The sequence below is a fragment of the Amblyomma americanum genome, chromosome 6 (genome assembly GCF_052857255.1).
Source record: "Amblyomma americanum isolate KBUSLIRL-KWMA chromosome 6, ASM5285725v1, whole genome shotgun sequence".
Classification (NCBI taxonomy): Eukaryota; Metazoa; Arthropoda; class Arachnida; order Ixodida; family Ixodidae; genus Amblyomma; species Amblyomma americanum.
Window position 1 is genome coordinate 19,010,348 of NC_135502.1, and position 23,508 is coordinate 19,033,855.

The 23,508-nt window shown below is 43.6% G+C and overlaps 1 protein-coding gene across 4 annotated transcripts; it reads left to right on the plus strand.

The window, feature by feature from the left end:
- The first annotated feature begins 550 nt into the window (after window positions 1–550).
- Window positions 551–23,461, plus strand: Tsp97E (Tetraspanin 97E). 4 transcript variants are annotated; one of them, XR_013315608.1, is made up of 7 exons: window positions 552–739; window positions 4,864–5,031; window positions 5,652–5,888; window positions 7,816–7,929; window positions 10,376–10,523; window positions 15,957–17,546; window positions 17,588–23,461. XR_013315608.1 is itself a non-coding variant. In XM_077668692.1 (5 exons), exons 1-5 carry the CDS (start codon window positions 680–682, stop codon window positions 16,050–16,052), a joined length of 675 nt encoding a protein of 224 aa, XP_077524818.1. In that variant the 5' UTR covers window positions 551–679; the 3' UTR covers window positions 16,053–23,461. The 4 variants fall into 4 exon arrangements, 1 of the variants encoding a protein (XP_077524818.1); XR_013315605.1 differs by lacking the exon at window positions 10,376–10,523 and having other exon boundaries at window positions 551–739; window positions 17,588–20,429; XR_013315607.1 differs by having other exon boundaries at window positions 15,957–23,461.
- Window positions 23,462–23,508: the final 47 nt, after the last annotated feature.

Genomic DNA, 23,508 nt, shown 5'->3' on the forward strand with positions numbered 1-23,508 from the left:
AGTTCACCGTAAGGTACCGTACCGTACGTAGCAGGAAACTCTACAGTACTCAAAACGCTCAAATCCTCCGCATCCTCATAATGCTCCAAACGTCCAAACAACCGAATCGAAGCGCTTTTGGCGCTTTTTGGCGCTTTCATGGGAGAGAATGGATGGATGGATGGATACGGCTGAACCCTTTACATCGGGCGGTGGCTCAAGCCACCTAGCCATGTCTTGTGAAATTTTACTCCTGTCTTGCTTTTAGCCACCCATCAGATAACCTTCGCTTGGTTACTTCTAACCTCTTAAAATTCACTTTCCCTTCACTATCCCTAAACCCCAATGCCTTGGGTAGGTTTAGCGATTTTAGCCCCACCGTATGGCGAACACAATTCAATACTGTAAAAATATTATAAACACTTGTTATAATTTTTGTACATTTTCGTTTGGTACATTTGATGTTTGTTGAAGTAATTGTAGACATGCAATTTTAATAATTTATACAGTATGCAGCGCTATTAAACACCTAGGGGTTTAAAGATTAAAACGCAGGTACAGCCAAGCCATGCCTGAAATGGGGCTTCTGGTTTTGTAGATTTTTGCAATTTCTGCTTTGGGTCCTGCACCGATCGCGCATGTTTCTAGTCATTTGAAGTTTTTTGGCATTTATTACTTTGTACATACACAAACTTCAACCATGTGTGGGGGATTCACGTGCTCCAAGAATGCTCTAACAGCGCTCAACATTATGTATATCGTGAGTAACGACTTTCCAATCCGTGACTCGTCACACATGTTACGAACTCGCTGACGAGGTGCGGCTTCCATTTGCGAGCTTTGCTGACGTTAGTCACGGTCTTTACACGCTGTGACTTCTAGGCTTCCTGTTTTTTTGTCCAACTGGCTGTCTGGCGTTGGCAAACCTTGTATACTTCCAAAAGTAAGATTGAACGTGGGTTTCATTCATCCTGTGCCCTAAGAAAAAATACGAAGAAAACAGCGGCGTCTTCAAGGCGGTATCAGTTGTTTTGACGTTTCGCTCGTTCGAGAACTTGGTGTGGCCCCTATCTCGCTCTCTTCGCGCACTTTTGAGATCGCGAGGAAACTTTCCATCCGTTTTCGAGATCTCTTCGCCGCCATTAAGTGCCCGTTAATGCCGCGAATTACGCGGCACACAGGTACGGTAGGCAAACGTTCTGGGGGATGCTTACGTTGTATGTGGAAGGTCCGTTGAGTCCCATCGTTGTGGCCTCCACTTCGACCTTATTTACCTTGTATTAGAAAATGCCCGAGATCCAGTCTAGCGCATCTTTCGCTTGGCGCCGAGGCTGCGCGGTGCAGGTTTCCCGTCTAGCTGTTCTAAATTATTTTTAAAGGGATAATAAGGCTAAGAGCAGACAGGATAATCAGGAAGGAAGGCAGACGGAATGATGAAATATTTTCCATTCAGTAAGCACATGGACTTAGCAGGTTTACATTCCATTTTCATTTTGATCACGGTCTTTATTTCTTATCGCATCAGTGTTATAAATAAGCACTGCTGCATCAGCAACTATTCCATTAGAGTCGACCAGTTCTATTGGAGTCGTATCTATGCTGTCTAGGAAAATATTAATCTATAGATGTACACATTTCTTGATTGAGATAGAAGTTCTGAGGCATAAAGAGGTCTCTTCTTTTGTCTGCTTTGTGCAGACGCTTGTCTCAAGCTTTTGTGTGAACCAAAGAAAAAGCTTTCAGCAGTCCAGAAGTTCAACTCTCAGCATCTGGTAACATAGCCTTGCCCCCACAGGTTCTGACCTCCATGCATAGTGATCAGGTGCCATCAGTCTTGCGTAGCACTAGAGCAGTGTGCTGTAGAACAAACAAAGCAAAACCTTGGCGCAGCTGCTCTGTTAGTGAAACAGTGCTTGTACCGTTGTTGTTTATATGTCCAGGTAACTGTGTTCAAGTGTAATAATTGTTTGTGAAATTTAATGCCCGCTTTAGAACTTTTCTTCCTGTGCTCCATAGAGGGTTGCTTGAACGCTCAAGACGAGGCTATGTTTGTTCACTTGTCATAAGATAGCGTTAAACTATACTCATTCATGCTTTTATCTTAAGCAAAAGCAAACACTGCTGTAGCTGGACAAGAAAGCGAACTGCACGTCTTGTACTGCGATAGCAGTACCAGTGGCACTTGATAAAAATGCTGGCGTTGTCTGTGTGAAGCATCAGTGATAGAAGCCTACATCTTCCTGAAGCACCACCCACCAGCTACATGCCAACCGCACTCCCTTAGCCTGAGGGCTCTCCACACACCCATCACCACCCTCGATCCACCTCCCTACCCCATCTTCACCCTCCAGAAGTGCCACCCATCATCAGCCCACCTACCTCCCACCTCCACAAGGTCTCCACTGACGGCAAAATCAAATCAGACAAAACCCCGCCGCCCTCCGGAAGCACCACCCATCTCCCACCCCCTAACTAGGGGAATGCCCATCACCCATCTCCACCCACTGTCACCCTCCAGAAAACTGTCACATGCACCACACCAGTGGCCTAGTGGTTTTGAGCATCAGCCTCATATGCAGGAGGTGCAGGATTCGATCCGCAGTGCCACAGGGTGCCCACTGGTGGTACAATGGGTACAAGCTTTCCCCTGACCTTGTGCTGGGCTTCTTTGGAGGGAAATGCTTCGATCCCACCTTGAGTACACGAAAACACCTTGTGCCGTGGCGCTCTTCAACTATAGATGTCCTTGCGCCATAAAATTGAATCGTCATCAAAAATGTCGCGTGTGTGAAGCCTGAGCTTAGATTAAAAGCATTCGTTAGAGTAAAACTACCAAAGTAATCTTTGAGGGCTTTCAGTGACAGCTTTCTCACATCATGTTTCATGATCGTCGTGTCGATTTTTAATGCGATAGCATTAGAGTTGTCGTCGTACCAAAACCCTGCTAAAGCCAGGACGAAATTCGCAGATTGGTCAAGGGAGGTCGTATGACCTTTTGACATCACAACCTGCCCACCATAGCAGGTGACTATTAAATTAATGATTGGTTGAGAGAGGTCACATGACCTTGTGGCCTGCTCACCGGGCTGTGAGCAACCTGTTTGTAGATAACACCTAGATAGAGAATCAAAAGTAAGGACAAAAATTATATTTGCAAATGTCGGCACCATCACAGCACAGCAGGTACCTACTACTACAGCTAGGAGTACGAATATGGTGGTTGATGGACTGAAAATCGCAATGAAACTAAAGAAAACACACAACACACAGAAGTCGCAACAGAAGCTGTGACAAATGTGAAATCTAATGCTATCACGTTCCACTCTTAAAGTGACTTAAGTTTCCCCATAGTTTCCTTTGGCTGCTGTTTTTTCTACTGCATGACATTCGCTTGTAGGGAAGCAGGAAAACAATGTGGCTCATGACTTTTTAACCTAGCAATCCACTTATATGTATGTGTCAGACCTTTCGGTTTTTATTTTTGAAAAATGAGTGGATTTTTTTCAGTGTTCAGAACACAAGTTTTGTTTTGTTTTTTTCCCACGAATGAATTACTTTTTCTGGGGGTTTAATGTGGCAGCTTTATACAGAGAATTTACCTGAAGTCTGTCTTGACTTTTTGTCAGCATGAGCACTTTATTTACCAATAATTAACGTGCAAATGGTAGTATGTGGAGGTTTGCTTGTAATAAGAATTGCTACCATCTTTAAAAAAGTAATGCAAGTTGAATAAGGTAGCCAGCAGACAAAAGTGCAAATGCAATTTTACTTCTAAGAACTAGACTGACATGTTATGTTGGTTTGTTGCACTGGGTTGAGCAAGAGGTTAGGCATCATGTGGTTTGCGCATTGATGGCAGTGATGCAACTGCTGCTCAGTTGTCTCAGTAACCAAAACACACCTTTTCTTGATGCCCGTGCACACTTTCAGGTGTGTCCTGCATGGAGTTGATAAACTTCCTTAACTGGCTAACCGCTCTAAGTGGGTGGTAATATTAAACAAACCGTGCTTAGCTAGCTGGCGAGGAGGAGGTGTTGCTTTCCAGTCTTCAAAGGTATATAAGTTAATGGAACAAAACTACAGAGAATGTGTACGACATGTGAATCAGTGCGAAAGCACGTATTTGTGCTACATAGAAGATGGCAATGAGTAGGCAGTGCCGCAAGACGGGAGTGCTCGTGCTAGGCCAGCTGCGAACACGTGGGATATGATTTTGCACGTTTCACAACCACTGGATTAGAGTCACGTAGAAGACAATGAGCGGGCAGTGCCACGGGACAGAGCATTCGCACTGGTCCAGCTGTGAACGGACAACAGACAATTTTGCTCGGGGTTGGTACCGATCGGATTAATGCTTACGCACTAATAACTCATAATTGCACAACTGCGCTACTTATCCAGCATTACCACCATCAAATCATGCCCCTGGCTTCCTTACTTAGTTAATTTTGAACTTTGAGATAACTTGTACTCAACAGCCAGCTAGCTATGCCTTGCATGCCACAAATACTGATCTTTTTTTGCTTAAAGCCGAATTTCGAAAACTGAATTTTGTGTACTTTCACAGCTTTTTTTTCTTTTTGGTTTCAACCAAAAAGTCGAACCCCTACTTATTTGTAAATTGTATGTATGTGAATATGTGTGTATTATATATATGTATTACATTGTATATCTAAGAAAAAGGGTGAGAGCAAAATATTAGCACTGTAGCATTGCAGCACATGGTGGTTATGGTGTTCTGTTTGAAACATTGTCGCTCTCATTAAAGGATTAAAATTGTGGAGCAAACTGTTAGTTAAATCATTCACCTGAGTTGACGTGCGGGTTGTATGTAATACATTATTTCTGGCTGAATGCTTATTGTTTTTTTCTTTTTTCCTGCAGATTGTCTCTTTCATCCTCATCGGCGTGGCAGCATACGGCCGGGTGTCGAGCATTGTGACCAACATCACCATATTTGGCGCGGTGATAGCCTGTGGAGTGTTCCTGCTACTTCTTTCTCTTGTTGGTCTCATTGGAGCTGTCAAGCACCATCAAGTGCTGCTGTTCTTCGTATCCTTCTTGCAGAAAACTCCAAGATTGTGTGTCTCAATGGTGTTTCATTCGAGGAATTCTCCTTTTATCAGGAAATTTGAGGAGTAAGATTTGGCATAAAGGGAATTTTTATGGAGTTTCAGGGATAAGGTGGGGATAAGGTGTCCGCAGCTGGCACAGGACAGGGTTAATTAGAGATATATGATAGAAGCCTTTGTCCTGCAGTGAGCATAGTCGGTTTGGTAATGATGGTGATGAAATGGCTAAACTGGAGCTAAAACAGCTTTCGCCGTAAAATGGTGAATGAGACTCTGCTGCTTGTGTCGTTTGCTTTGGACAGCCTGGGTACCATCATATATATCTGCCTTTGCTCACAGATCCAATCCAAGAGTTTACTCGCAAATATGACTCTTTCATGCAACTGAATGGCCAAGTGGTGGCACAACAAAAGCTTTCCCTGACAGCAGGAGCCAATGAGGATGGTGAGCTGCTCAAAGCGATGCAGCATTGGGATGAAAATGTTTTGGGGCATGCTCAAGAAAAACCTGCTTCCGCACGCTTCATAAGGCACCTTTGTGTTGGTGCTCGTCCTCCTCCTCCTTCGGTGGTGGTGTACACTCCTTGACCCTTTGTTCTAGTACATGGTGATCCTGTTCCTGCTGTTTGTGGTTCAGTTCAGCGTTGCCTGCGCCTGCCTGGCCATGACCGAGGACCAGGAGCGGGAGCTGGCCAGCCAGGGCTGGAAGAAGGCTTCGCCCGCCGTGAGGGCCCAAGCTGAGCGGCTCTTCCACTGCTGCGGCTTTGAGCGCAATGCTTCAGACCCGACGGCCGAGCCGCAGTGTGAGCACGTGCCGACGTGCTGTCCGCCACAGGAGGTGAGGAGGACCTGACCCCCGGCTCCCTGGCTGTGGTCGGTCTCTGTTCAACCAGACGTTTTGCTGTTCTTTATTCTGTCGGAGCAGTAATTTTGTGAGGGAATTTCTCTAATGTAAAAGACTTCTTGTAAGTGTTGTGGTATGTCACGACTGAAAGAGTGGTAACTTGGGCTGGTTGGATCATTCTTGTCTCCGCATTTTCACTGAAAACTCTCATATTTGCACACTTCCCAAGGACAGTCCTCCCTGGGCGAGCCTGAGTCATAAGGGTTATGTGGAGCCAAAGCATAGGGCACCAGGCCCTGGAAACTTTGGAGAATACCTGTGGTCATGCAGTGCAGGTGGGCCTGGAAAGGAGTATATGAAAGCGGAATTGCACTCAAGGAGGCAGGGATGCAGTATATGTATTAATTTCACTGCGCACCTAGGGAGGGCAAAAAGACCTTTTTTTTTTTAACTTTTCTTTATTTTTTGTAATAAAAAGTCTGAAATGGGGCCAACACTGAAGGCCGAATAGGGCCTCGGGTCCCTGTGCATGCATTCACAACAATATAGTGCATGGTAGGTTTAAACCGAAGTTTGCTGCATGCCTTGTCATGTAATCGTGGAAAGGAGGCATGTACATTCGGGCACAAAAGTCTGTGGGCCAGGTGTGGACAGGTAGCCGATAGCTCTACTATTAGACGACGGCTGGAGACCACGCTTGCGGAGCTGAAAGAACAAAATTTTGACTTTCATATCCAGAATTGTGGTCTCCAGTCGCCTGCTAATAGCAGAGCTATCAGCTTCGTTTGAGAAACACGTGGTCCACAGACTTTTGTCCCCAACTGTACAAAACACCAAAACATCTAACATAGTGCAGTCTTAAAAACAGTGCCACAAAACAGCAGCATAGTATAAATACTAACGCATGCAGGCCAAACAATCCTAATACATTTGTGCAACAGAAAGTGTGGAAAAAACAGACTAGATTAAAGGATCTAGACATAGAAAAAAGCAGCATATTAATCAACCACAAGATGCAGTGTGGAAAGTTGATGCTCATTGTATGAGTAGCACAGAAATACTATTCTGCAGGTTTTGAGTAGCGAGCACTCAGTGAGACTCAAATGCCTGTCGCCATTGGAGTTGCGCTGTCAAAGCTTGCTAGTGGTGACATCACAGTAACATTTGGTAGGGTAGAAATTATCGCAGCAGTTTGCATAGCCACCACGAAGTGCAACTGCAGTATCTCCGATACGGGTGTAGTGTTTTTCTTTTTTTCATTCAATTTCATTTCTTATTTACTACCACTTGGGCACAATATTTCTGAAATGTGACTTGTTGTGCAATGTTCAATGCATATTGTTAAAAAAGTTCAATCATGATTTTTAGCCTGCGGTTACTAGTGTGGTACTGTTGTAATTATATCCTGCCGTAAACTGCCGTGTAGGGGTCTCCTGGGCCTCTGGCAAGCTGAAAGCCTTGGAGAAAAATATTACGATTGCGCTTAATTATCATTATGTGAAGACTATGTGTTAGCATCAAGTCTTCTCCTTGCTTGAAGAGCTAAGGTTGCAGGCTCAGCGCATTATTTAGCGAGAACTCATTGGCATTGGCTTATTCGCCCTCCGCCTGCCAAGGTAGCCACCTGTTATGTTGTTCCCGTGGCAACTGCTTTCCGGTCACACATTTCTGTGTCTGCATCAGAACCTCCTCCATCCACGGCAGCCATCTTCCAACCTCATCATTACTAGCGGAGAGGGTCCTTTTTCTTTCCACTTTGCTGCCTGCCAACCATGGCCGGATTCTGCTTTTTCTTCACGGTTGGGGTTCTAAAATGCTGACGCATTAATAACCGAATTGAATTGTGCCGTGCCAGCTTATGATTTGCAGGATGTTTCTCTGAGGTGTTTTCGTGGCTTGCTGTCTCTTTGTATGCTTGCAGATTCCACCTGATGGCACGTGTGAGTGTCAGGGTTGCTGGTCTGCTCTGCACCAGGCCATTCGCAATGGGCTCAAGATCACAGGCGGCATAGGAATGTTCTTCAGCTTCACAGAGGTGAGCCCACTTTGACCAGCTATGACGATTGTAGCTTTGATAACGGTTGTAAAAAAAATTTTAAGTTGCATGTTTCAGTTCAACTCAACTATGCCTCACCTATCGATCAAAACAAGACACAAATGACAGTGTGCTTGAACTCACACTGCTTCAGTGTGTCACAGTATATACGCGCATCTATACTGAGTAAACCGTATCATCGATGGCAACTGCTTGTATCTTGTGCCTAGCAGTGCTTGGGTTGCAGCTTGTGCTTTGGGGATACATACTGCCAGGGCAACTGCTGTTCATGCACGTGGTCTTTCGTTTTGCTACTAACCATACATTCCAGATGCATGGCTAATTTTGAATGCTTGCATACCTGGAACCCTCAACATATTTGTTCCTGAATAGCATGGCCAGCTGCTGGGAGTCTAGATGACCACTCGTGTGCTAGCTTAAGAAACCGGATTTTCGTCACAACATGAGAACGAAACACAGAGAGACATGATGACACACGAGTGCTCGTGCGTTCATATGTTATCGTGTCTCTTCATGTTTTGTCCTCTTGTCGCTGCGCGCTGCTGTAAAACCAGATGCAACACCAAATAACCCGACAGCTTGTCTTATTTGCGTAAATAAAGTCCTAAAACAATCTTGTAAGCCCTCTTCCTGCATTTCTGTCAAAACCTGATCTTTAATGGCTTTGTTGTGTGTGTCAGATGAGGTTTGCTATGCAGGTATGCAAAGTATGCTATTACTGGTCAGTTCCATTGAAAAATTTGAAGGTGATAGAATTGCTGAAAAGGGAGATATAAAAACACTCGGCACAGTGACGTTTGGCTGGCAGACCACTAGAAGCATAACACACTGGCAGGTTCTTGCGTTACCGAAAGGAGAAAAATAGTTCCAAAGACAAAAGTAGTTGCAGCCCTGACAAAAGGCATTTCACAGCTCCTATCAATTAGTCAGCTACTTCGCTGAGTTTTATCGTCCAGAACAGAAAGGGGCTTCAGACCAAACCCTTGTTGACCGTGAGGCTTTTTGAAGACTGTGTGCACCTCACGAGCAATGTTGTCCTCAAAGAGATTTCACTAAACACACCACAGAAGTGAAGAAATTAAACATACAGTATTCAGCCCTCACTTGCTCTTCTAAAGTTTTCATCAGCTCGAGTTCTGTGTTCGTTTTTGTCTTGTGCTTCCCACACAGGTGCCAATATGTGTCACTCTTGGAGGGGGCGGTCCCATTTTAATCATGTGTTTTTCTGACTCCTTCAAAAAATGTGGTTCAGCGTGTTCTTCGCATATAAAACTTGCTTAGAGAAGCGAGTGCCCCCTCCTCCTAATAATGCGCCTCTGCTTCTGCACCTCTGGGAGCATCACCTCATGTACCAAAGCCCCGTTGAGATTAAGCGTTCACACAGAAGGCAGAGTATCATTCGCAGACGTATTATTCACTTTGCAGTAATCCCACATGGTTGTATAGAAGCATGGTACCATTTTTAAATTATACATATTATAAAAACTCATTTTATAAAAAGCCCCTCGAGAAGCTATGCTGTTGCTGCTGTTTGGTAGGTGCATGGTTTAATGTTGCAGGGTGTAAAATAGGCTTCACCACTTACCACATGCATATCAGCATGTGTTTTCAGAGATTTATCATATCTAACTGCTAGCTAACCAGTAGACGTTGCTACAAGTTATTCTGGTCAGGTCGTGTAAAAGGCTTGCCTTCCATCATGTTTAAAGCAAGAAAATCATGGAAACACATAAGTACTGTTACATTTCTAAGTTTAACATCCTTCACCATTAGACCCAGATACACAGTGTGATTGTGCAGTGGCTTTCAACTTTGGCAATGCATACGTAATGTAGTCCTTAATCTATTACATAAATAAATTGTTGAATTCCTTGGTGTGTGCTCCTGGCTTACTTGCTGTTAAATCTTCCACAGAGATCGTTACTTCGGTGGGCTTTATTTAAAACACGTTTGGCATTGTTGCTTGCCTGATCCATGCATTGTGCAACATTGAACGCTGAGTAATACAGGCTGGCATGTAACAAAGCAAGATCCCAACAGAGTGTTAATGCATGCTTGGAGGGACACCACTGTGGGTGTATGCTGAGCGTTATGTATGAGCAGTAATTTGAGACATAGTGGGTTGGAGTAAGTTGTGCAAACTGCTCTGCCTTTGCCATTCATGGCACTAGTTTCATGTTTTCACAGGAGGTGACAGCACCAGGCTGGTCAGCTTGCTGAGCTCACTTTTTCACTGCCATGTTTGTAGATGAAACATTGTCTTCATTGCTGCTGGGTTCAAATAAGCCGGGAGCATACAAAGAGGAATTTTCCTGGGAGTTGTCGGGATGAAGGTGGCGGTCCCTACACGTATTGCTTGCCAGTGGTGTTGGTGCTTTCAAGTAACCCTCTCTCAATCTTGCCTCTCCCTCCTGGCTGCCTGCAGTTCATCGGGGTGTGGTTGACGGTGCGGTACCGCAACCAGAAGGACCCTCGTGCTAACCCTAGCGCCTTTCTGTAACCACTAACCACCACTCTCCAGTGGCTGCTTGAAATGGCTCTCTTGCAAGGGGCTCTCTCTGGCACACCACAAGGTACGGACCCCGTGCCCCACCACCGCCATCTCTGCTCCGCCGACGTGCGCTTGTCCCCCTTGGAGACACATTGCATTGCCTCTGTGACTTTGCTCTCTCTCGTTCGTCTTGTGGCGAGCGGATAGCTTTTCTCGTAGGGCAGTGAGACTGACCGTGCATGTTGACCTTTATTTTTGTTTTCTGTGATGTTCTTGTTTCCTTGCTGTGGCTGCCCTCTGTAACTCCTTTTTTTGCAGCCAAGTTTGTCGTTTTGTACAGTATTTACAACATATATCTGGCTCCTCTTGCCACCTGCGGATGTGTACGAAAAGCTCTGTTTGCTTTTAAATGCAAAGCATTTAGAGGGCCAGTTTAAACACTTTTCTGGTGTCCAGAGTAGCCTGAATTGAAAACAGTGTTATAGGTGTGCCTGGAAAAACAAGAAAAGCAGGCAAGGAGAAAGAAGGATGTTGTGTCATCAAAGACAAAATACAGTCTCTCTAGAACGGATGGGTTTCTTTTGTGACTCCCATAAAAAAGATAGTCTTGTTAGAGCTGATGGCGTCTTGGGGGCTCCCATTCTAGTAAACACATGCAGTCAAACCTGGATATAATGAACCTCAGTGTGCAGTTAAACCCCAATATAACGAAACACAAATGTTACGAATTATCGGCTGTATTGAACTGTTCCTAAATATTTTTGTAAACACATGTAATTCTTGCTTTATGTACATAATTGAATGCGTTTTGCTATAAAACAAATAAATTGAACTGCCGAGTGCAAAGTTGTGCCTGCTCAAGTGGCAGGTGGCAGGCCTTCCCTTGCGACACGAGTCACTAGTGGTGCTGCGGCAAGCGTTCGTGCAACAGTTCACGCTTTATCTCGCTCATGCCAATGTCACCACAGAAGATATAGAGGTGTGAACAATTGGTAGCTATACTCCGTTTCATACATCAGGTGCAACGCTGTGAAAGGTATGGAAGTAGTCTGTACGGAAAAATAAAGGGAGGCGTGTTACTCCGTGCTTGTTCTGTCGCCGAGTGGTCTAAGGCACGAGAAAGCGACGGCTTGTCGTCAGCAGTAAAAATGCATTTAATCAAGCTGATGACAAATGTATCATGTAGTAAGCCTGCAGGCAAAGCCTTTAATATGTTTCGCTCGCCACAAGGAGCGCACTACTTTTTGGTCGCGGATGCAGGCAGCACAAACAAGAGTGCTAACTTTGACAGCTTGCACCTGATGTATGAAACAAAGTATAGGCTGTCAGCACTCGTTCGCACTTCTTGCAGCCGTCCGTGCTTCTTGCACCCGTCTATGGTGTTCTGCAACCAGAAGCATGGTTGACTGTAGCCTTCCAGTAGTCATCCTGTGCTCACATCTGCAACGGAGGTGGTGAAAATGATGATAGTTTTGTTCTGTTGGCAGATTTTTTTTACCAGCTTCTGCTGTAATGCGGGGAAGCCAACCTAGCTGGCATGTGATCTGCTGCCACCGCGTGCTGGCGATGCTGTATGGAGAAGCTACGCTAACTGGCGTTTGGCGTTCGGTTTTTTGCGGCCTCCACAGTTGCTGCGAACGGCTTTAAAACGGCGCTAAAACTTTGGAAAAGGTCCCTTCCAGTTTTCATCCTTCCTCTGAAGTTGCTCTTCTCCTCCATGCGTACTTTGCTGAAATTTTAAATAGCCAACCCCACTTATAACAAACCTGGCGGTCGTGCGGATTGCATTCATTGTATCCGAGGTTCATAGTAAGTGGACTTCCCTTGTTTCAGCGAAAAATACAGTACACACTGTCAACCTGCCATTTGCGTATGTTTGAATAAACTAGACTCTATTGCAATGCTTTCCAAGCTCCCCAGAGCAGTTACATGCCCCTCACCGACAGCGTTTCTGCCCATAAGCTGCTTTAGGGACACAGCCTATATAACTTATCGCATTGAAAGCCTCCACAGCAGCTGGTGGTAGGTGGGCTTCTTCATCATCGTCACCAGATTCCTGGCAATAGGAGAGTGTTCGTACTTTACTTACTAATATTTTCATCAGTGTGTGGCTCTCCGATGTCGGCGTCCTCACTTGCACCAACAAAGTCATCTCAGGTGACGTCAGGTTGGGCTAGTTGCGCATTAAAGATGCATTGCCACAAATCAGCATGCACTCGATAATGCGGTTGTTCGACAGCATCCTCCATCATTCCTTGGATCACAAATTATTCCTTAAGGAAGCAACTGCTGATGCACGCCACAGTCAGTTCTATCCACGCAAACTTATTCCATGGTGGGGAACAGAGTCACCCGAACTGAGACATCTGCACCTTGTCAGTAAGTTGCTATCATTGCTCTCAGCGTGCACTCGTTACGGGGCGCCGATGGAATACCTCGAGCATGTGAGTTATGCTGATGTCAAATGGCGTCTGGCTCATTGCATTCGTTGAAAAAAGAACGTGGTTGCCACAATCAGAAGAGGCAGCACATGGTGCACCACACGCTTGTTGAGCATGAACAGGATCTTCCAAATTTTTTTCAAGCCACTCTGCAAACAAGTTGCAAATCTATGCCTCGTCGATCAAAATGTCGCGCATCATCGAGTCCTTTGTGTTTTGCTTATGAGCATGTAGCTTCCAAAGCACTGCACCTTGCTAGTCTTCGTGAGGACACACGGTGGCCACTGGTCGCTGTCTTCCATGCTCGGGCATCGAAGGGTGGTAACTCTAAGCTTAATGCACTTTTCATCAGCTTCTTTCAAGCCATGCATTTTCAACGGTCACATGTGACAAAAAGATTCGTCGGCGTTCCATACATCCCATATTTTAGTTTTTTTTTATTTTTGCTTTTTTGGAAGTTGCGTTCTTTCCTTAGAAAGGGGGGTAAAGGTAGTGTCACAGGGGCTTGGAGGTGCTTATCGCTCTTTGCTTCTGAGAGAAACGGAGGTTTTCCGCTCCAGGGCAGACTTTATAGCGCTTCCTCATTCGCTCTAACCAAATTGTGTTCGGTTACAGCGGTTGTGCTCGTTGTATCTGAGATGCAGTGCCATTGCACGAGTACATATTTTGATGGTAGATCCACCTTTGTTCATAATAAGCGAGCGTTCATTATAACTGCAGCCGTTATAAGTGGGCTTGACTGTATTACGGATTTCGGCTATATCAAACTATTTTACGATTTTTTCACCCGTTCACTGTAACAAGGTTTGACTAGCAAATTCCTTGATATTACGAAGGTTTCCAGCTCCCCAACGCTGTTCCCATTCATGTGTATGTATTTATGAACTCCATGCAATGGAGGTGTTACAACAGCTCCCCTCAGGAATCCATTTCATCGACTTCAATCAGCTAATGCTGCATTACTTGAAATTTGGCTGAACCTCACTAAAGTGTCGTAATGATGAAATGAACTTTCATGAGAGGAACATCATCGATAGCAGGAAGCGAACGCAGTTGACAACGTGTGTATGTACGCCAGTGCCATCGGTGTCACTCTATGGTAAACACAGCAGTCTCCACAGCATTCGCTTTGTAGTGCAACACCCATTGGCACTACAAATAATATGTGTTAAAAAGCAGTGAAAAACAATGGGACACAGCAAAGAAGGCATGGGACGAGCAGTGCGCACCCATCACCGCAACTCAGTTGTTCACAAGATTTCAGCGTCAACAACTGACCTTCCGACTCCTCCCCCCCCCCTACGCATATTAGCGTTGTACGAGCTGCAGTGCAAATTGTGGAGGCCGCTGCCACAGTCGCATTAATCAGTGAAGTCATGGAATGTTTCTTCCTTTTTGCAGCTTCAAGTAACAAGGACTTAAAGTGAACGTTCACTAAGTGGTTTCATCTGCATTTAATTCTAATTTTCGTTTTGTTTCTGTGTTGCCGTTTCAAATCTTCACACGAAAACTGCATGTAAAAAAAACCTATATGCAATGAAAAAAAACTGCAGACCTTTTATCAATTTCACTATATCCAGGTTTAACTGCATGTTCTTATATATGCTCAGAAGGTTTCTTTTTTGTAAATGCCAATTCTGCAGCTTCTTTATAGGTGCAGATTCTGAAAACCTTATAAATGCCGAGCATTTAGAACACATTTAGGATATGCAGAAGAGACTGTGCCAGTTTTTCTTATTTAGAGCAATTTATGTGAAAGGGCGCAGGCCTGCTCTTTGCCGATTGCTGTAGAAATTCTGCAACTTCTTTATAGGTGCAGATCCTGAAAACCTTATAAATGCCGAGCATTTAGAACACTTTTAGGATATGCAGAAGAGACTGTGCCAGTTTTTCTTATTTAGAGCAATTTATGTGAAAGGGCGCAGGCCTGCTCTTTGCCGATTGCTGTAGAATTTGTTGCCTATGACCTATTGCTCGCGCTTTTTCAGGTTTGTCATGTTAGGATCCATATAGTCTATCATGCCCTCTCTAGGCCTTTTTGCTGAGCTCAACCACAGTGGATGGCATTTGTCAGTCTGTGTTCACTTGTTTCGAGGTGTAGGAAATAGAATGTCCCAGCTGCAAATGCTGTTTTTCTCAAAGCAAGTGTTATTTATGGTATCAAACTTGTCAAATGCTTAGTACTATGACATTAAGCAATAGATGTAGCAAAGATGCTCATCCATGTGGTATCGTAGGCAGATGAAACGTGGGCGTGACGATTCAAATGCGAGCAGCAGCTTATAGCTGAATTTCTGTATAACAAAACTGTACCGAACGAATTGACAAATTGCTGCTCGCCAACAATTTTTGCACGGAAACACTCTATTCTTTGCATTAAAAAATTTCTTTCGCATTAAAATTCATTAGGTCGAGGCTTCTGTAGCACAAGTGATATGAAGGGTTGGTTTTTCTTTTTTTCCTTTTTTTTTAAAGTTTGTGTGATAATACTCCGCACACAGCTGTTGCTGAATGTAATTTTTTTTTTTATGCAGCAGTGTGCATGAGGACTTTGTCAGATATGACCTGCAGTAAAAAACCTGCTACTCTTCACTGCAAGGAAAGAAAAAAAACGTGGTTTTTAATAGAACTGTGATTATACGGCACAGGTTCCAGTAGATCGATGTTCAGCCATAGCATGATGGTGATTGGTGGTGAATCGTGGCGTCCACATTCAGAGTACAGAGCCATCACCTTGGATGAGAAAGCAAAAACCAACTCTGTTTTAAATTAATCCCTACACACAGCTAAGATCTTACTCTGTTGCTCATGTTTGCATTGGCTCACTCTAATTTCGTTTGTCCATAACTGCACCTCACATCTTTCGCCCCCTTTTCTTGTGGCCTCTGTGAGGTGCTGTACTGGGCTGTGGGAGGCATTGTCTTGCAAGGGATTAATACGGTGCACCCATTCACATGCATGGATTAAAGTGTTGCTTTGAACCTTCTAATTTCTTCCCAAGTAAATGTCTGTGGCCTGTTGTCCTCACGTGTTTGTCTCTTCTTTCCCTCCCTGTTACCTCCGGTGTTCTGCAGCTGGTGGCCGTATTTGTGGCTTACCGTTACCGACTCCAAAAAGACCCCGAGGCGGATCCTTACCTTCTGCTGGGTGGAGGAGCTCGTGTCACGTGACAGGCCACCCAACTCTCTCTCTCTCTCTCGTGTTTTCTGGCATTCCTCATCCCCATCACAAACACATGCGCAACACCAAAGCCCTTTCACATTCCTACTCTGTCTTTTCTTTCTTCTGTCTTCTCCTTTTTTCCAAGTTGGTCCATTTGGACTGGCTGCAGTTTTCTTTTGTTTTGTGTCCAGTGTGTTTAGGAAATCTCCCGACGTGGAGAGGGTTTGGAAGTAGTGTCCGAGACGGTTAGCGGGTACGGCTGCAAAAGTGGATTGCACAGCTTTCCCTAATGTTTTTAGTTGGAACACCACTGCTGCTTCAAGTCTATAAACTTGGCTCTGGCCATTTTTCTAATGATATTGGTTTTAGCTGATTTTTGGCAATTTTTGACAGAGTGGCTTGCTTAGTCTAGCAGTGGTCCCATGTTCAACCCCCGACAGAGGATAGATTTTGTGTTTTGTTAGAAAAAGTCTAAGAATCTTGTAGCTCTTTGACTGCACATGACTGCACTCAGGTGGTTTTGTATTTTTTTTTTCCTCTTTTAAAGGGACACTCTACTGCTGAAGATGAGTATAAATATATTGGTATATTCTTGTAGATCTTTTTTTTTATGTTGACAGTAGTGACGGCAGAACTCTCATTTGGCAAAGACTGGCAGAGAAAGTCGGGCCAACACCAACGGTTTTGCTGTGCTGTTAAAATTTATTTTCGGCTGTCCATGTAGGCAGGCTACTTTGAATGGAGCGGATAACACTATATGGGTAGGACTAAGGTTATTTTTACTGGAAGAAACTTCTGATGCCTTATTTCTTTTTTTTTCTCTTTCAAATGGACACTGGTTCTGATGGTTTAACACTGCTTTCTCATCATCTCTTAAAATTTTTTTGAAAAGGCAGACTGCCATTATGCCAGTGGTGGCACTGCTGCTGGCAAAAAAACAGTTGCTGGTATTTGTGTTAGATGACGATGATGATGAATTTTTATGGCGCAAGGGCATCTGCGGCCAAAGAGCGCCATGGCACAAGGTATTTTTGTTTGCTCAAGGTGGGGCCAAGGGCCAATTCCTAAGCATTTCACCCTGTTTAAGCGGAGCACAAGGCCAGGGGAAGCTTGTACCCATTGTATCACCGGTGGGTACCCGGCGGCACTGGGGATCAAACCCTGCACCTCCCGCATGCGAGGCGGATGCTCAGCCACTAGGCCACCGCTGCGGTGTATTTGTGTTAGATGTCACCAGTCTCATTTTATTAATAGTATTTTTAAAAGAACCTTGTGCACTCAATTATAATTTTAATAAAACCTTTGAATCTAGGTTAATGTCACGCTCATGATTGCCGCTACATGCCGCCTAGGTGGCATGGTAGTAGTCGTGTCTATGATGTTGGGATTTGCAGGCACCGACTACCACTAGAAAGCGACATTGACATATTAAAAAAAATTAACGTCTTCAATTATTCTGTTATGTCTATCAGCGCCATAGCCAGATATATTCGTTTATTTGGGTATGGAGCGGAGCTTTCAACTGCCACAAAAAAAATTATAGCGAATAAAAATCAGTAGACTGTCCCTTTAAATTTGGGTGGCATTCTTTTCTTTCCTCCAGTGTGCACCATTGTGAGCAATTTTACTCTGGTAAATGATACATAAAAGTGAAGTGCTATGGGGGGGGGGGGGGGGGGGGGGAGGATGAAGCAGCATTGCATAGAATTCCTTTGCAGCATCGTACTACGTTATAGCTCTGTCTTAGTGCCGTAGGATTAGGATTGCCTGCTAACCGAGGGAACCACAGTGTGGCACGACCAGCTTCAAATTGTGGAAACTGAAGGAAATTGCCATGACTTTTTCTGTGCACTTTTGATGCGCTTCCAAGTCACCTGGGAAGCGATTTGAACGCTCTGTGGCTTGAATTGCTCAGTGTCACTGATATTGGGTCAACAGAAGCGGCACTGCTGAGCGGAAACATTGAACATCGCATTAATAACATTGTTGCAGGGCATGCAATTAAAAAATAAAAGTGCCATATACATTTGTGTGGGGGCCACTTCCCTCAACTTGGCACTTAAAAATTTGAAGAAAACAGTTCAGTGAAAAGCAATTTACAGCGATTGTGGTTTCAAACCATACCTCAAACTGTGGATATGGTCGAGCATCAAATTGCATAGCTATATGCACACATATTGTACTTTATTCTTGTTTGAAATAAATTTAGGTGACCTAACAATTAGCAATATAGTGATCTACCGGCTAGTTGTATTGCAGGCAGTTACCACCAGCCGTTGTATCATTCAGGCTTTCAATATGTTCCCTCTATAAAATGGTCACTAGGCCCATGCTATTCGTCATGCAGGTCATTGCATCAGTGCGGCTCACATAATGTGGGGCCCACTGTAGCCGGAAAAATTGATAGGAAAAAAACGCATTCGTGTACAGGCCCACATCCCGTCAAAATCTAAAGAAAAAAGCGCTACCCTTACACAAGTGTATACGGGAAATGAGCAGCAGGAAAGTGGCATTAATGTATTTTGTTTTTAGTCATTAGTGATGCAGCAGATTGGTTGGATCAATTTGGCATTCAGTGTGAACTGTGTAGGGAGGCTGTGGAAATGCAGAGTGGAGTTGTCCAGCTCGAAATGTCTGGGTCGTTAGCTCAATTGCATGGAATAATGTGCTGAAGTGTGATTGCTGGTGCATGAACACACAGCACATTACCTTGTAATACACGTGCAGCTGCCAGAGCACATGCGTGGCAGTTTTGCTGAAGAACGTTTAAAAGTAGCCCATGCAGTAATTGTGGTCAGACGTATCGCAGTGCAGATATGAAGCAAAGGTTAGTTACTTCTCACAGAAAGCCAACTCTAGATAGTTTACCATGGAGGACTCTTCACTTGTTCAATTGTGGTACGTAATTTAGTAAATGCCACAGTTTTGTGCTTGATGCAGCTGGAAGTCTTACTGTGTTGGGCACATGGAAAAAAAAAAGAGGCAACAGGGATGCACTCTTGCCACTAATGTTTTGTCCCTTTTCGATAGTTGTTTGGTCAAGATTATGTGAAATTGTGACAAGCAACTTTCTTCCATGTGTAGCCTGAAATATTGCAGGGCTTTTCTAAGTTCATTTGTTTTGCAGGGTTCATGTGGGAGCAAGTACCTATTCTGAACCTTTAAACATTAAAACAGTACTACGCTACGCTGTCTTACATATTGTTTATAATATTGCAGGCAGAAAGTGAGGTGTGCAGTAATTAATTTCAACCTCTCTGCTTTTTCACATATATTCGGCACATGCATCTAACTTTCAGGCAAGAAAACACACACAAATTGGTGCGTTTTCAAAGGCCTTTGCTCAATTTCCTTCTTGTTGTGTTCTCTCTCATTACACATGCAGTCCTCCTTGGGGCCACTTCGAAAAGAAACATGTTAAATCAGAAGCTTCTCATATCTTCTTTTGTCACCTGTGATGTTTCTTCTGCTATGTTCCTTACCTGTCCGCTTCTGCTCTATGGCAGTTTTTTTTGTTTCTTTTACCTTAGTGAAATGATAAATAGTCTTTTGCTGTGCTCTAGCTAACAGACTGACATGATGGCATAAATTCCGTTTATGGTTGATGTGAAACTTGGTACCGCAACATGCCCACTGTTTGTAATGACTGGTCCTCCAACATAAGTTGGAAGTGACATTTAACTGCACATTGAGCTTGACCTTTTTGTTAGGAGGTGCTGTAGTTGCCCAAAGATCTTGTGTGGACACACTTCCTGTGGCACCCAGACACACCACCCAGTGAACTCTGTGCTGTGCGATTCATGCACAGCAGTCTGTTGCAACAATCAGTGTTCCATTGGCCCCTGTGGACCAAAGGACTGCGCCATATATGAGCATTGTTTGCAATCTTGCTGCGTGAGACATGCATTTTTAATTTTTTATGGCTTTGTTTTAGGGACATTTATGGCTGTTGTGTATTTTTGAGTTAGTGATAAACTTTTGTGTTCTCTTCAGTCTTTTTTTGTTTAATGCTGCACCAGTGCTTGCCATGATTATATATTATAGCAAGATCTCCAGCGTTCTTTACAGATTGGGTAATGTTACATTGAGGAGATTATTTAAGATAGCTTAATATTTGGCACCAGTGGCTACTGCCCACTTTGTCGATATTAAACCTGGAAACTTACACTATGTGCATAAACCAAACTTTTTTCTTTTCTTTTTTTCACTGTTGTGCTTGCCAGGAATATCGCACTGCAGTCTGGGGAATTTTTCATACTATGTAAAGTGAAATGTGAAGGTATAGCTGTATATTTAGTAGGAAGCATTCATATCATTTATTTTTCTTAACTGAAACCTGTTCCTTGTGTTTTATAATAAAATTTTCTGTTGCTGAGCATCACATAGTGAGGTGTCTTGCTTTCTTGGAATGGTTTGTAATGGCTGAAATTGCAAAACAGCTTTTCAGAAAGAAGGTGTGCATGCTTAGTCAGTTTTGTTTGGTTTCAGTGAAATTGCACATTCTGCACAGCCAGCTCCAACTGAGTGCTGATGCTAAAGATGTCCTAGTGGAACCTTTTTCAGTCAAAGCCACCACAGCTATTGAGTTCAATCTGACGTTTACAGAATAAAAGTTTGAAATATCGAATAGTTCGAAATGCTAGTGTGTGGTGATCAGGAACAGTTTAGTTAAAGGGACACTGAAAACTAATTGAAGTTGGCTATTGATAGGCTACAACATTGTAACAACAAATAGACCACTCTCACCAAAAACGGAGCTTTTATGAGCTAGGAAAGACCAAAAAACAGAATAAGGTGCAGCCATCAGCAGCAAATTTCACAAGTAAACTGTATTCGTTGATGTCTAATTTTTCGTGCAGATCCCAGAAGCTATGTTACACTTCACTTCAAAACTGTGGCAACCAGTACATTTTTGGTGCAGATGTCGCGGGTTTGAATCTAGTGGCGGGAAAATTCTTAAATCATCTCGACCATAAATCGGTTTTGTGCCGCCGGACAGAAGTTGACATACCCAGAATGAGCCAGAGAATCAGTTTTTACTAATAACAGTAATTCAGTGGAGTTGTCCGCACTGTCCCTTTAACAGTACACAGCAGGATTTCATAGATTTATACTCATTAGTATGGAAATTGTTCACACACAGTTTTGACCTGTTGAGAACAGGTCACATTCTGTAATCCTGCTGCCCGCCTGTATGTTCTTCCTTCACATGAGATGTGCTTGTGAATAGTAAAGCTTAGCTATACATACATTCCATAGGAAACATGCCTGCAGATGTGCGTGATTAACGATTAGTTGAGATAGAAGTGTTGACACGGGTTCGGAATGCCATGAGCTATCCTAATATACGTCAGTAGGCTGAAGCTGGTTTAGCGGCAATCCCTGCTTAAAACTATAACATGAAAGGCAGTACACTGTAGCATAAGGTTTTTTTTTTTTCTAATGTATATTACCAGGTGGTTTGATTGGTCCACAGACTAGAAAAGGAAATGAAAGCCACACACCACCAATGTTCACTGAAATTTTTAATGCGTCATGTTTCAGTTTACATGTGTATGTCAGTGTACACAAGTATTTCGGACGTTGCTTCACCAAGTACAATTGTCGACGCACCTGTCTATAGTGCTCCAATGGCGCACCGGGGAGTACATGTGTGTCATTTACGAGTGGCCTACGGCTTGAAACGTGGCTTTATCGTGTGTGCACATTCCCGTGGATCATCTTTAACTCCTCATGCCTTTAAAACCTGTATTGGAGCCTGCCTGGCAGAGACAATTGCAATTAATGCACAACAGAGCACGCCACTCGAGCGCTCTAGATAAGTTTGTGGACGACTGTATTTCATTCTTGTGCATAGTTTTACAGTTGCATTTCTTTTTCAGTTGGCTTTCTCTTTTTTTTTTCTTAGAGTTCAGTCGTAAGTTCCTTGCTAAGCACCTTTACTGTAGTTCATTGCTGTGTATGAATGCTTTTGATGTGTGCCACCTTTTTGAAATGCACAAACAGCAGTGTTGCATCAAATTTAAATTGTCTACAAAACCACGCCTAAAAGAACTTGTGACACAGCTCATGATGACTTGCTCAAGGAAACTGCCCCAACTGCTTGGCAATACTTCGGCTTCCCAAGCTATCCGTTTTCAGTGGCTCTGATTCTACAGTAATCTGGGAGGGATATTGCTTACAGCTCAAATGCCATAGTTGCATAGCAAAGGCTTTTTTTTTTTTTTTCAGAAACCAAACTGTAACCAACCAGCAAAGTCGCACATATTCTGCTGTGTACTGGAGGCACATACGTATATAAAAAACGAAAGTGGCTGTAACTTCACTGTTATGTTTGTCTATTCATTGGTGTGCTACTATGCTGGATGATTTTGCCTAATGTGATTAATGTAATTTTATGTTTGGAGCATCAGCTGTCCCAGGAAGAACAGATTAATTTGTCTCCTATCATGTCAAGATTTCTAGAACTTTTTTTACTTCATTTAAAGCACGAAAAAAACTAAACTGTGGTATTTTGCACTGGCATAATGTGCAGAGGGCTTGCTTGCTGCAGCAAAGCTGTACAAAAATGCTGCCAGCGGATTTGTTCGGTCAACCTGGTTTAAAATGATTGCTCTCAAGCAGATGGCGATAACATTTAGTAGTTAACGACCGATAATTTGAGAGGGGCCCAATATTACAGCGTATGGTGTCCTGCACACTCTGTGCAGAATGCATGCATTTGCTTGCAGATTGTGTCACTGCTAAAGAGTGGGAATGTACAATGCTACCTTGATCAATTATATCTACATAGTAGTACAAAATGGTAGCCTCGGTACTTTCTCGTCTATAAGTTGCTCCTCTGTATAAGTCGTGCGCCCATATTACAGCCTGTTTTTAGGGGGGTGAAAGTTGTTGGTATGCAAGTTGTGCCCGTCTATAAAAAATCCCCTTCATTAGCAGAAGAAAAATTCGAGAGAACTACAGGTTATGCATTGATGAATAGAAGAAATTATAGAAGATGACTGCTCTGCTATTCGTACTTTACATACAACAGCAAGCATTTCTGGCACATACTTGGCATGGGCATTGCTGCAGGACTGAACGTCATGCTGTTGTAGTGTGACCTTTATGCAGCAGTGGTCCATGTGGCAAGCATGAAAATGCTTTGACTTGCTGGAAAGGAGGCTAGTATTTACATAGTTCAAACTGAAAAAAAGAAAGCTCAATAATGGCTCTGTCTGGACAGTTTGTGGATGTTAGAACAGTACCTTCTTTTTATTGTGAACAGTAGCTCAATGTATAGCTCAACTGTGAATGGGCAAATCTCAGCCCTTTTCCAACTGAGCTGTTTTAATTGCATGTCTTTCTTCTTTCTGTGAAAAACGTAGGCATGTCAAGCTCTTGTTTTGCTGAAAATAAACCTCTTCTAAATGAATCTGTCTGCCCTTTTCGACATTCATTGTCAGGACAAAGTGCTGCAGT

Bases quoted from the DNA above. Each gene is read 5' to 3' on its own strand.
- Tsp97E (XM_077668692.1), top strand. From the start codon at position 680: ATGTGTGGGGGATTCACGTGCTCCAAGAATGCTCTAACAGCGCTCAAC. The intron at 740-4,863 runs GTGAGTAACGAC...TTTTTCCTGCAG, and splicing joins CGCTCAACATTATGTATATC to ATTGTCTCTTTCATCCTCAT. The intron at 7,930-15,956 runs GTGAGCCCACTT...GGTGTTCTGCAG, and splicing joins TGTTCTTCAGCTTCACAGAG to CTGGTGGCCGTATTTGTGGC.